The sequence below is a fragment of the Saimiri boliviensis genome, chromosome 1, assembly GCF_048565385.1.
Source record: "Saimiri boliviensis isolate mSaiBol1 chromosome 1, mSaiBol1.pri, whole genome shotgun sequence".
In the NCBI taxonomy this organism is placed as follows: Eukaryota; Metazoa; Chordata; class Mammalia; order Primates; family Cebidae; genus Saimiri; species Saimiri boliviensis.
In genome coordinates, this window is record NC_133449.1 from 231,775,681 (window position 1) to 231,789,415 (window position 13,735).

The 13,735-nt window shown below is 39.8% G+C and overlaps 2 protein-coding genes across 15 annotated transcripts in view; one reads left to right on the forward strand and one right to left on the reverse strand.

Annotated features, from left to right (window-relative positions):
• WDR41 (WD repeat domain 41) overlaps positions 1–3,343 on the forward strand; it is a 57,066-nt gene extending 53,723 nt beyond the window's left edge. Inside the window, exon 13 of the mRNA XM_010340988.2 lies at positions 2,861–3,343. Within this exon, the coding sequence (XP_010339290.1) occupies positions 2,861–3,013 (153 nt within the window). The 3' untranslated portion in view covers positions 3,014–3,343. The remainder of the gene's footprint in view (positions 1–2,860) is intronic.
• A 4,560-nt stretch (positions 3,344–7,903) lies between these two features.
• PDE8B (phosphodiesterase 8B) overlaps positions 7,904–13,735 on the reverse strand; it is a 371,501-nt gene continuing 365,669 nt past the window's right edge. For all 14 annotated transcript variants that reach the window (XM_074384536.1, XM_074384534.1, XM_074384551.1 and 11 more), the window contains 2 exons: positions 10,217–10,346; positions 7,904–9,667 (listed from right to left, as the gene is read on the reverse strand). In XM_074384536.1, coding sequence (XP_074240637.1) covers positions 9,558–9,667; positions 10,217–10,346 — 240 coding nt within the window. In that variant the 3' untranslated portion in view covers positions 7,904–9,557. The remainder of the gene's footprint in view (positions 9,668–10,216; positions 10,347–13,735) is intronic.

Consider the following 13,735-nt stretch of genomic DNA (forward strand, 5'->3'; position numbering starts at 1 on the left):
CAGGAGGTTGAGGCAGGAGAATTGCCTGAACCCAGGAGGCAGAGGTTGCGGTGAGCCGAGATCGCGCCATTGCACTCCAGCCTGGGTAACAAGAGCGAAACTCCGTCTCAAAAAAAAAAAAAAAAAGAATGGGCTTAATCACCGTAATTTATAACCTGGAGATAGCTGACAATAAGGGTAATGTGAATAATGTTGACTGTATGGCAGCAGTCAGCAGAGGGTGCCTGAAGGGTTGTGGTTGTAAGTGTATAGCGAAAGCCTTAACAGAACTGAATTCCAGGGCCTTTGTCAAATTCATGAACAGAGTCATGCTTCTACCTGCCTTTAAAGGATAATAATTAGCTTTAATGAAATCCTGTGCCTTGGTTTTCATTGTGCAAATATGAAAATTTTAGTTGAAAATTATAAAATGTATAAGCTTCTAACTTATAGAAATCTAAATACATTAATTTTGCTACAGGCACCATTGCGTATAGTGAAGGAATAAGATCAGTTGAGATAACAGATTAGTTGTGAGAATAACAGTGTAGTGATAATATCATAAGCAGGGCCCTAAGTAATGAATTTCTTCAATTTTTCTTCCCTGTATCCAAAGAACACCACATTTCATTTGAAAGGGTGTTCATGCTTTGGGGGAGCAGCAGCAGCATGCTTGCTAGTGAGCATTTCCTGTATTTCAGGCACCGTGCTAAACGCTGGCTGCTGAAGTTTAAAGAGAGAGAGAAATACAGTCCTTGCCCTCATGGATCTTACCCTTGAGTGGAGAGAAGGGATGTATAGACCCAGTAGGCTGTTTCCCTAGGCTACATATGATAGACCTGGTAAGCAGCAGAGAGTGAATACTCAGGGGTTAGAAAAAACATTTCTTGCTGAATCTTGCAAATGGTTAGAAGATAAGGGACTTGATACTTGAGATGAACCTTGAAGTTTAGTGGAATGAGTATATAGCCTTGTTGCCAGAAGCTCCTTGATGTTGGGTACAGTGTCATAGTTATCTTTGCTTTTCTCTAACAAGTAGCTCATAACTTTTTTTGTTTTTGGTTGGGTGGCTATACTGTATTTTGGGGCTGGGGAACATGGAGTATGGTAGACAAAAGGCAAGGAGCACCTTTAGGCTGGAGCTCTGGGTTCCTGTGAACTAACACTAGTAGGAGGTGAAGCCTGGAACAGTGGTTTGGGGTCATATTATGAATGTCCTTGAATGTAAGGCTGAGGAGTTTGGACTTTATTTTATAAATAGTAGAAACTCATATAAAAGGTTTTTAGATGGTTGGGAAAACCCCATCTAAAACACATTCAAAATGTGTTTGAATGTGGCACATTTCTCATTATATAAAAGTGTCAGCTTCTTAGGAATTTTCCTGAGTAAAGGTGTTGACCCCTGAACATTTTTAAAAAGCATCTCTGGCTTCATTGATAAAATCTAGACTATCTCTACATTGTCAACTGAATTTCCTCATTTCTTGTTTTTGCTTTTTTTTTTTTTTTTTCTAACCTTTCCAAGACAGAATCTCACTATTGCCCAGGCTGGAGTGTAGTGACATAATCTTGGCTCACTGCACCTTCCATCTCCTGGGTTTAAGCGATTCTCCTGCCTCAGTCTCTTGGGTAGCTGGGATTACAGGTGGTGCCCAGCTAATTTTTATAATTTTAGTAGAGACAGGGTGTTTGCCATGTTGGCCAGGCTGGTCCGCTTTTCTATTTTCATCCTTGCTCAACCTCCCTACCTCTGTACCGAATTCTGTGTTTTCCAGTTTCCCAAGGAATTCTGCTGCCATATTGTCTCCCTTTACTCTTGCATCCTCAGCGAAGTGCTCTCCCATGGTCTTCAGAAATGTATGTCATTTCAGAGAAACCCCCCCCACCCCCCGAGATGAATTGTGCTCTTATTACCCAGGCTGAAGTGCAGTGGCATGATCTCTGCTCACTGCAACCTTAGCCTCCCAAGTAGCTGGGGTTACAGGTGCCTGCGACTATGCTCAGCTAATTTTTTGTATTTTTAGTAGACATGGGGTTTCACCATCTTGGCCAGGCTGGTCTCAAACTCCTGACCTCAGGTGATTTGCCTGTGTCAGCCTCCCAGTGTTGAGATTACAGTCGTGAGGCACAATGCCCTGTTTTTTAAAATTTATTTCACCGTTTTCTTCAAGGACCTCATCCTTTTTTCATGGGTTCATCTTTTCCCTTATACAACCCTTCACCCTATAGCATCCATGCTGCCTTTTCGTCAACACCCTTACTGTTCTTAGCTTCTGACCTACTCCTTCACTGGGCAAGCCCCTTCCCCTTCTTGGGGAGTTTTCTCACATTGAAGCTTTTTCTGAATATCTGTGGTATGTCACAGTCTGTACTGCATTATTTAGTACCTGATTACATAATCTTTCATTGGTACTTTTGTTTCAGTTACAGTTTTTTTCAGAATCTTCTTGAGGGTAGGGACCATAAACCTAGTGCAGACACTCAATACCTATGGACTGACTGAGTATCTACTTTTATGGAAAGAGCTGAAGCCAGTGTTTATCTTGGGAAATTGAGAATTCAGACATTTTATCTATAGCCCTTGTACATAAACAATGGTTAAAACCAATACTTCAAAAATCAGAGTATGGTAAAATCTGGGAGAACTATGGGAATTTGTGTACTTTACAAAGTAGCTATTCTGTATTTGAACAATATTAACAAAATTCTGATTAAAATATTAGATATTATTTGTATGTGACTGTTACCAATACTGAAAAACGAAGTTTTACACTCAGATCCAGAGGAGTCTCTAAGGCACGTATCTCTCACATGCACATGTGTTAATGTGGTATTAGCTGCTTCTCGAGACCCCTATCATCAGTTTTAATTTTCTTTTCAGGTGTTTCTGTACTTTGAAGATCATGGACTGGTGACATGCTCTGCTGATCATCTCATTATTTTGTGGAAAAATGGAGAGCGAGAATCTGGATTGCGCAGTTTAAGATTATTTCAAAAATTAGAGGAGAATGGTGACTTATACCTTGCTGTCTAAGGAATTAAAAGTACACATGTATGAACCTTGTACATCAAATATAGGTACGACTCTGAAAACCATTAACATATTCATCATTTAAATTTGTAAATTTTGTCCATAAAATTCTAAGTTTAACTTTTTTGTGGACCTACCAACCAGGAACATGTTACTTCTCAGGTCCTAGTACATCCTCCAAAGAATATATCACAAGTTTTCCATTTGACTTTGAGCTGCTGTTGAAGTGGTGAGTGCTGTGTTTTGAGCTTATTTTGAACCTAGACCCTTGTGAAAGGTACAAATAGAGGTAACAGTATAGTTGTGGCATTTATTAAAAGTTTTATTATTTGGGCTCCTTTAGAATTCTTGTGATGAGTTTAAAAATAGCCTTTCTCCTGCAAATTTTTTCTGGTCTCTAGTAACATTCGTCTTCTATAGCACAAACTTGAATCTGCCAAAAAAAATGAACCACCTATACTGTAAGTACTGCAAGTTTTTTTTTTTTTTTTTTTTTTGGTACCAATTTGTTTAAAAAAGGGTTTTTAGTTATACCTACTAAAACCTGTATGAACTTAAATGGATAGGAATCTTATGAGGGTATATTTTTCCCCATTGTGAACTGGCTTGAACAGCCATGGGCTAGATTGGTACTAGAACAACCACCTCCCCTCCGGTATGCCACAAATGAGCTCTAGATCATTTGAGAGGCACAGTCAGAGACTGCAGCTGAGCACACCTGTGCCCTGACTCACGAACTGCTTGAGACAGACTTCCTTTCTGTAGTTGTTTGCAGTGTCGATCGAGATACTATAACCAGCCTTATAACAGTATGTTTTCTCCTTTTGGTGCTAAAAAATAAAGTTAGAAAGTAGTCTACACGTTAAAGATTGAAATTCTTAAACTACTGATTAAAGAAAGGGCAGTGTTACTGATGTTAATGGACTGATCATTTTTCCAGAAAACCTTCTACAGATTTACTTGTTCATTATACAAATATATCCTACAGGGAATCTTTATAAGTTTTTGCTAGTTTTAGGTTTGACAGTTGCTTCCACACCCACCTACAGTGAGAGACGGGAAGAGTTAAGATCATCTAGGTCAGGCGTCCCCAAACTATGGCCCCCTGAGGCCATTTATCCGGCCCCCCCGCCGCACTTCAGGAAGGGGCACATCTTTCGTTGGTGGTCAGTGAGAGGAGCACAGTATGTGGCGGCCCTCCAACAGTCTTAGGGACAGTAAACTGGCCCCCTGTGTAAAAAGTTTGGGGACGCCTGATCTAGGTAGACCAATGGCATAATGTTATAAATGAGGAAAGTGAGGCCCACTATGGTAAGGCCTTAAAATGAACTCTGTAGTACCCAATGTCACCAGCAGGAATTGAAGATTGAATGAGAGAAAGGGTTATATGACTACCTTAAATCCAAATAACATTTAGTCATGAAAAGTTCTATGGACAAATCACTAAGCTACCTCCATTACAGAACAGAAGACTTCCTGCCATTACTGCATGCTTTTTTTCTTTAGGAATTCTATATTAGCCCATATATTTGTAAAGTGGTTTTTTAAAATTGTATGATAAAACAGAGTCATACATTTTTAACTGTTTTACTTCCTAGCTTGTTCTGGATTAATGTTTTGTGATAGTAATCTATTAAAATGGAGTGGTAAAAAAACACATGAATTTTGGAAGCAAACGGTACTATAGTACCACAGCAAATTCCTTCTATCATTATACAAGCATACCTTGGAGATATTACAGGTTAAGTGTCAGACCACATCAAAAAAGCAAGTATTACAATATATTGAGTCACATCTAGTTTTTGGTTTCCCAGTGTCTACAAAAATTATGTTTATATTGTAGTCTTACATTTCTAAAAAATGTACATACTTTGAGAATACTTTATTGCTAAAAAATGCTAACAATCATCTAAGCCTTCAGTGAGTCATACTCTTTGCTAGTGGTTGCTGAAGGTTGGGTGGCTGTGGCATTTCCTTTAAATAAGACAGTGATCAAATTTTCCACATCAATCTACTTCCTTTTACAAAAGATATCTCTAACATGTAACACTATTTAGTAGCATTTTACCCACAGTAGAACTTTTTTCAAAATTAGTGTGTCATCTAAAACCCTGATGCTGCTTTATCAACTAAGTTTATAGAATATTCTAAATCCTTTGTTGTCATTTCAACTGTGTTTACAGCATTTTCACTATGGAATGACTGTTTCCAGAAACCACTTTCTTTACACATTCTTAAGCAACTTCTCATCTATTAAAGTTTGCTCATGAGATTACAGCATTTCAGTCACATCTTCAGGCTCCCCCTTCTTCCAGATTCCTTTTAATATTGAAATTTTGACCACCTCCCATGAATCAGAATCTTCTTAGTGGTATCTAGAATGATAAATCCTTCCCAGAAGGTTTTCAGTTGACTTTGCCCAGACCCATCAGAGGAATCACGAGTTATGGCAGCTACAGCCTTATGAAATGTATTTCTTAAATTAGACTTAAAAGTCAAGTGACTCCTTGACCCATGGATTACAGCATGGACATTGTGGTAGCAGGCAAGAAAACATGAACCTCCTTGTACATCCATCAGAGCTCTTAGGTGACCAGGTGCATTGTCAATGAGCAATATTTGTAAAGAAATTTGAGTAGTCGGTCTCAACCATAGGCTTAAAATATTCAATAAACCATGCTATAAACAGACGTGCTGTCATACAGGCTTTGTTGTGCCACTTCTAGAGCATGGGCAGAGTAGATTTAACAATTCTTAAGGTCCTTAAGGTGTTTAGACTGGTAAATAAACACTGACTTCAGTTTAAAGGCACCAGCTACATTTGCAGGCATTGAATTTCTCCTCTCTATGAAAGTCCTAGATGACATCTTCTTCCAAGAGAAGGCCATTTCATCTTCACAAACTCAGTAGCTTAGTGTAGTCACCTTCTGGATAACTTCCTGCTGTTACCCCTTGCACTTTGATGTTACAGAGATAGATAGCTTCTGCGTCAACCAACCTCTGCTTGCTTCCAGCTTTTCTACTGTAGGTTCCTCACCTCTCAGTCTTCAAATAATTAGGCTTTGGCCTAAGGGAATGTTGTGACTGGTTTGATCTTTTATATAGACCACTCAAACTTTCTCCACATTAGCAATAAGGCTGTTTCACTCTTATTTGCATGTTTACTGGAGTAACACTTTCAAGAAGTCTTCCTTTACATAACTTGGCTAACTGGTGTAAGAGGCATGGCTTTTGACCTGCCTGGGCTTTCAAGGCCTTGAAAGTCTTCCTCAATAAGCTTAATTCGCTGTAGCTTTTAATTTAAATTGAGAGACATGTGACTCTTTCTTTTATACTTGCACACTTAGAAGCTAGTATAGGTTATTAATTGGCTGAATTTAAATATAGTTCTGTCTCAGCGAATAGGGAGGTACAAGAAGAGGGAGAGATTAGAAACTGCTAGTTGGTTGAACAGTTAAAATATACACAACATTTATCACTTAAGTTCACTGTCTTATATGGGCATGGTTTGCAGTACCCTAAAACAATTATAGTTAAAAACATCACTGATCATAGCCCACCATGACAGATAAAAGAATAAAAATGTTTGAAATAAATACTGTGAGAATTACCAACATGTGACATAGACACAAAGTGAGCCCATGTTGGAAAAAATGTGCCAATAGAGTTGCTCTATGCAGGGTGGCCACAAGCCATCAATTTGTAGAAAAGGCAGTATCTTTGAAGCACAATGAAGCAGAATGCAATAAGATGAGGTATCCTTGTATTCTAATTTTCTGCCAAGAAAAACAACTATGTCTAGAGGGCAGTCTCCAACCCTAGGAGCTAGATTGCTTTTGTTTTCATGCCTGCTCTAAGGTCAGAGAGGGGATAACAGCATGATGGGAGATTCTGGTAGGAACTCAAATCTGATGGTGTTCAGTAGTTGCATGCAGACTGCTGCTAAAAGTTGGACTTTCAATTTAGAATAATAGATCAATGTGTATTACATTTTCTCCATTTCCCAAGTTTAGCTTTCAACACTTAAGATACTTGCAACAGCAGAAGTAACACTGTGTAGTGTTACAATGTGTACAAATGCTTTGTCATTTTTATTTAAAAATATGTTTGTTACCTCAGTCTCTGGCTGTATTCACATAGAACAAGAGCACAGGGTCATCCCTCCTCTTTCTCGCTCTGAAGCCAGATAGGTTCTGAGTGAACTGATGGGCTTTTTTGCCCTGAAGGCTAGTTACTCCTGACTCGGAGGGCAAGTCAATTTTAAAATCTTAAATTAGAAATAAATAATGATCTTAGGAAATTATAGGGTCTTTCTGGTCCAACAATGTTTTATAACTAGCTTCCTTCTCTTTAGTAGTCATGGAAATAATTAGAGTTGCATTTTCCTAATACAGCCCCCCTCAATACATGACGTTTAAGTAAACAACTCCATGTAAGAGGCAGTTATAACTGTTTATATAATATAAACTATCTGATACACATACCATCTGAAAGCCTGTATTTCTAACAAGTTGACTACGTGGAAGAATATACTAGTTTGCAGCTCAGAAGATTATACTGTCGATTACACTGGTAAAGAGCAAAAATTGCTGAAGCTTTAGTACCTAGCTCTCTTAAAGCATTTTTAAACATTCACACATTACTAATAAGTTTTAATTTAACATGAAACTTGACATAACACTTAGTAAGAAGATGTCAGATAGCTGATAAATGTTACTTACCCAATAGAACTGATAGTGAGATGATCAGAAAAAGACTGTCCTTGCCTCAAGCAAGCTTCTGAAGCCTAGGCAAGTTAGCTAGCTCCTTCATATGGGATTCTGGCCTCCTGATTTTAATGTGCTCTGAAAACAAAGCGTGTGACTCATGAAATAAAGGACACTAAACCCCAAATTTGAAATTATGAAAAGTTTAGGCCAAAGGTAAAATAAAAACAGCTGCTGGGAATGAAAAATGGCTGTAGGAATTTAGTTACAAGTACTTCACAAAAACATTTTCATCACATTTACATAATATAGCATTACAATACAAAGCTGGCTGCTGTCCTGACCAAGCAAGTTCTCTTATCATCTAACAAAAATAATTTAGATACATTTCTTTGCATGGAATTGTCCTATTTTTCCATTTTTGGTACAAAACATAGAAAAAAACATTGGCACATTATGTAGTGATAAGTCATTTTTTTCCCCATGTACAAGTTCCAAGTATTCTGCATTCCAATTTGTATTGGAAAAAAAGTAACTACTGATTCAATTAATTCAGTCTCTGTTTATACCTTTTAAAAATGCAGCATGAAGTACAGAGAAAGAAAAACTAAGTTTGTTTACGGAGTCTAATATTTATAATACATAAAGAAGGATCAGCTGGTAAAAGAAAGGAAAATCTCAAGTCTGACTTTATGTAGATCACAGAAAGTTGTGAAAAGAGGAGTATAAAAATACGCACTTGTGCTTTAGAAGCTTTTAGCATACAATTAATAGCTTAAAATAGTATTTACTGCCTCCCCATATGCCTATTTTCTGATATATTTACACCACACAATTTTAACATTGTTAAAGCAAATGGCATGATTTCAAATATAGATTGGTTAAAAATATCTGAACCTTGAAACTTCCCCATCCCCTCCCAAAATACTGTATATGTGGTGCATGGCACAACATACTCCATGGGCTTACACCCAGAAAATTTGGATTTTAATAAAAATTTTAAACATTTATATAAACTTTAAAAAAAAAAAAAAACCTTGTCCAAGGGCATTCAGATTTAATGGCTTTTATATAATACTTGGTAGAGTGCCTCATGGCTGCCTCTGTGAGCCTAAAATGATGACATGCCACTTTTTCCCCTCATCATAGATGGCTTTTTGTTCAGATGAACCCCTTTTACAGGAAAGTGGGTAAACAGGCTGCTGATACCAGTCTAGAGAGGGCACCCACCAGCCAAGACTGCTTTCTAACCTGGGTGTCACACCATTAGCAAGAAGAACCATGTAGCCATAGAGGCTGTGAAGCTAACTAGTTGATCTGTAATTTGGTCCTAGTTTCACTTATTTTATGTAGTTTTTTTCTTAGATGCATCTGTTCAGATAAACTTCTTACGACTCCTTCAGATCGATGCTCTTGAGGAAGATAGTCAAGCTAAACAGCAAACATGACTTTTATGGGAAGGGATGAGCTGAGCACTAGCCAAGCTACTTAGTCACCATCCTGGGGGATGAGCTCACAGACACCAAGGCTTTGCTTCCTGTGGCCCGCTAGTTACGGTGAATCAGCTCCATGGATTGACAAGGGTACACAGGATGACAGCGGAGCACAGGAGTTTGCCAATTTGTTCTGTCATTAAGTGTTCAAACGAATGTGTATTTTTCTTCATGGACTATAACTTTCTAAAATGAAATTTGGGGACTTGAATGATTCAAGGTCAAATATTAAACATTAGCTCCTTCACCAGTACCTGTCATTGTCATTAGAAAGGAAAGCCTCTTATTTACACTACTGTGATTCACAGTGTCCTTTGTACGTCAAGAGGCCCCTTCTGTGGCTTGGCTTTAGCTGTCAGATGGAAGCCTCAGACTTTTGCACTTTAGGTCATCTAGTGTCTTCCAGTGTTTGTAGTTGTCAGCCAGATGTTGCATCAGGGCTGGCAGATGTGCAAAGGCTGCAAGGACAGAAGAGAATCGAAAGAAACCTGTTAAGTTAGACCCTGGGAGCATTTGTAAGCAGGGGGCTATCTGGGGCAAGTTTGGGATCGGAATTAGAGGAGCGGTACCCTGGGTGAGGCCTTAGACTGTAAGGACAAGTCATTAAACACTAGTTTCTGAAATACAGGTCCTTTTTGAAAAGCTGCTTATCAGTGACATTATCAAAAGAACCTGTGATTCAGAGTAATTACATTTTGCATTCTTTCCAGAGTTTCCTCCAATGATAGAATAAAACTGCAGTAAGCTTCAGCAACATGTCCTTTAAAGAGGGAAAGACTCGCTTATCCAGTTATCAAACATCCATCAAGTCTTCTGCACATAAGGTTCTGAGCCAGGTGCTGGGGTTGCAAAGAATGCACCCCACCCCACTCAGCCACAAAAAGCTGACAGCCACATTTTTTTAAAAAAGTGTATTTTGTTTACATTTAGGCCCAGCCTATGTCATTAAAGATAATCAAAGTATAATAAAATGTTCTTTGTGGGTGACAAAGCAGTAACTATCTTACCATCCCATGCATCAAACATGTCTGTTATGAAGTAGTCAATGAAAGATATCTGAGACTTGGGGATGCTACAGGTATTCCGGTCAAACACTGGCATCACCACAGGGAGCCCCTGTCTCTTCTCTTCATCAGTCTGTAAGAAAAAAACACCACCACAGAGGGCTGTAGGAAATGTGAAACACTTTCATGGTAATATCCAGTTTCTCAGAACAACCCTGTCAAAATGGGTCATTATCCAGTTTTCTCAATGAAGAAATAGGCTCAGCAAGGTCCTCAGACTTAAGTCAGCTGAGCTACAGTGACTGCACTCAGGCCTTCCCACTCTCAAGCCTCTGACTTTGTTTTTATTTTTGAGATGGAGTCTCACTTTGTTGCCAGGCTGCAGTGCAGTGGTGCAATCTCCATTCACTGAAACCTCTGCCTCCTGGGTTCAAGTGATTCTCCTGTCTCAGCTTCCTGAGTAGCTGGGATTACAGGCACCTGCCACCAAACCCAGCTAATTTTTGTATCTTTAGTAGAGATGAGGTTTCACCATATTGGCCAGGCTGGTCTTGAACCCTTGACCTCAGGTAATCTGCCTGCCTTGGCCTCCCAAAGTGCTGAGATTATAGGCATGAGTCACTGTGCCCAGCTCCAAGCCTCTTACTTTCTATGCGATACCATACCATCTCCTGACAAAATGATCTCAGGGTAGTTAGCTCCTTTTCTGTGATCTGCTTTTATTATTGCAAAGTAAAAGCTATTTTCAAAGTCATACAAACACGAATTCTTATACCAAAACTGATATTTACACTGAGAAGAAGCAATAGTGGGAAAAACTGCTAATGCCTTAGCATGACTCAACGAAGTAGCATCAAACTATATTAATAGCCATAGTCATTGTACTATTTGCTGCCACATGTTTATACTTTAAAAGCTTCAGCTGGGCATGGTGGCTTATGCCTCTAATCCCAGCACTTTGTGGGACCAAGACAGGTGGATCACAAGATTACGAGTTCAAGACCAGCATGGCCAAGATGGTGAAACCCCATCTCTACTAAAAATAAAAAATTAGCTGGGTGTGGTGGCAGGCACCTGTAATCCCAGCTACTGGGGAGGCTCAGGCAGAGAAGTGCTTGATCCCGGGAGGTGGAGGTTGCAGTGAGCTAAGATTGTGCCACTGCACTCCAGCCTGGGCAACAGAGTGAGACTCTGTCTCAAAAAAAAAAAAAAAAAAAAAAAAAGTTTCAGGCTGGGAACAGTGGCTCATGCCTGTAATCCCAGTGATTTGGGAGGTCAAGGCAGGAGGATTGTTTGAGGCTGGGAGTTTGAAGCTGCAGTGAGCCAGTACTGTGCCACTATACTGTAGCATGGGTGAAGAGTGAGACCTTGTCTCAAAACAAAACAACAAAAAACCAAGTTTACCTAACAGTGACTTCTTTGAAGCAGTTATTAATTGTATAAAATCTTGACCTTTGAGTACGTATCTCTAGTATTCTGTGTGATTAATATGATGAGATGGGAAGTACGCGCACTTGCACTGCATACCAGGGGCTGCTGATCGTCTGTGGAAAAACACTTATGCACTTGAATTGATCTGAACCAGCTCCTTTTTTCCATGGAGCATTATCTTTTACTCTAAAGAATGACAGTCAAACTATGATTGTTCAGATTTGGTTATTAGCCATGCAGCTTTTGAGGTGTGTGGAAATCTGAGTATTATGCACATTAAATAAGTCCATCATTCATTGAGCTGAATATTAAGATCTGCATTTCCTGGTGGTGTATTGAGCCAGAGGCCAGCTCAAAGGCTGCATTTGTAACTTTGATTTTTAGGTCACACTGGTGTATGAACATTAGTACATTCCTTTTTGGGAAAAGGATACCTAAATAGGAAGCTTACATCAAAAAACTTAAAAGCACATTTTTTTTCATTCTCCATTCGTGCTGAGAATAACTAGGAGTAGTACTTCAGGTCCTCTCTCTGTGGGTCCTGGGAAACACACTGATGAGCAGAGCTTTTGGCTTGGCTCATTTCAGGTCAGTCGATCAAGCAGCCTTAAAATATCCACTGGTGTCCAGGGAGTCATTTGATTCCCCATCCCCTTCCTGTTCTTCTCTCTGGAAAGCTGAGAACCACCTGTCCTACTTTTCTTCAATTCAGCGCCCTCTTTCCAGAAAGCTGCAGTTTACTTACTGGATTTCATGAACAGACTCTTCTCAAAAGACAAGATATAAGCAGCCACAAACCAAAATGTCCAGGCTGGGCATGGTGGCTCACACCTGTAATCCCAGTACTTTGGGAGGCCGAGGCGGGCGGATTGCCTGTGCTCAGGAGTTCAAGACCAGCCTGGGCAACACCGTGAAACCCCATCTCTACTAAAATACAAAAAACTAGCCAGGTGTGGTGGCGTGTACCTGTAGTCCCAGCTACTTGGGAGGGTGAGGCAGGAGAATTGCTTGAACCCAGGAGGCAGAGGTTGCAGTGAACCAAGATCACACCACTGCACTCCATCCTGGGCAACAGAGTGAGACTCCATCTCCAAAAAATAAAAAAAAGGTCCAGCATCACTACTCAGACATGCGAATCAAAACCACAATACCATCTCACACTAGTCAGAATGGCTATTATTAAAAAGTCAGAAAATAAGAGATGTTGGCAAGGTTGTGGAGAAAAGAGAATGCTTATACACTGTTGCTGAGAATATAAATTAGTTCAACTAGCCCCTGTGGAAAGCCATTAGGAGATTTCTCAAAGAACCAAAAATAGAAATTGCCATTCAACCTAGAAGTCTCATTACTGGGTATATACCCCACCCCCACCAAAAGTAAACCATTCTACCAAAGAGATACCTGTACTTGTATGTTTATTGCAGCACAATTCACAAAAGACATGGAATCAACCTTGGTGCCCATCATGTGTGGACTGGATAAAGAATATGTGGTGCATATAAACCATGGAATACTATGCAGCCATAAAAAAAGAATGAAATCATGTCCTTTGCAGTAACATAGGATAATAGCCTCCGGCTCTATCCAAGTGAAGTAACGTAGAAACAGAAAACCAATTACCACATATTCTTTCTTAAAAGTGGGAGCTAAACACTGGGTACACACAGTGGCAGAAACTGGAAAAGTAGACACTGGAGACTTCAAAAGGGAAGGAAGGGGGCAAGGGTTGAAAAACTCCTTATTGGGTACTGTGTTCACTACTTGAGCCATGGATCATTAGCAGCTCATCAGCATCAGCAATATGCCCTTATAACAAACTTGTAACAGCCCTGCACATGCACCCCCTAAATCTTACTGGGTCCTCTGCTGGCCACTCCCCTTCCCAGTCCTCCTAGGCACCATCTGTTCCTTATCCTGCCCTCATTTATCCTGCCTCCATAGTACAGTTCAGCCATGCAGGCCCCGCAAAATTCACTACTTGGGGCTGCTGTTTTGTCACCCACACACGCATCAGTGCTTAGAGCCTTTCCTCGGGAAGTAGGGCTCTGCTTCAGATGTCCACTTGCAGTCTACCTCTTTCCAGATTTATCT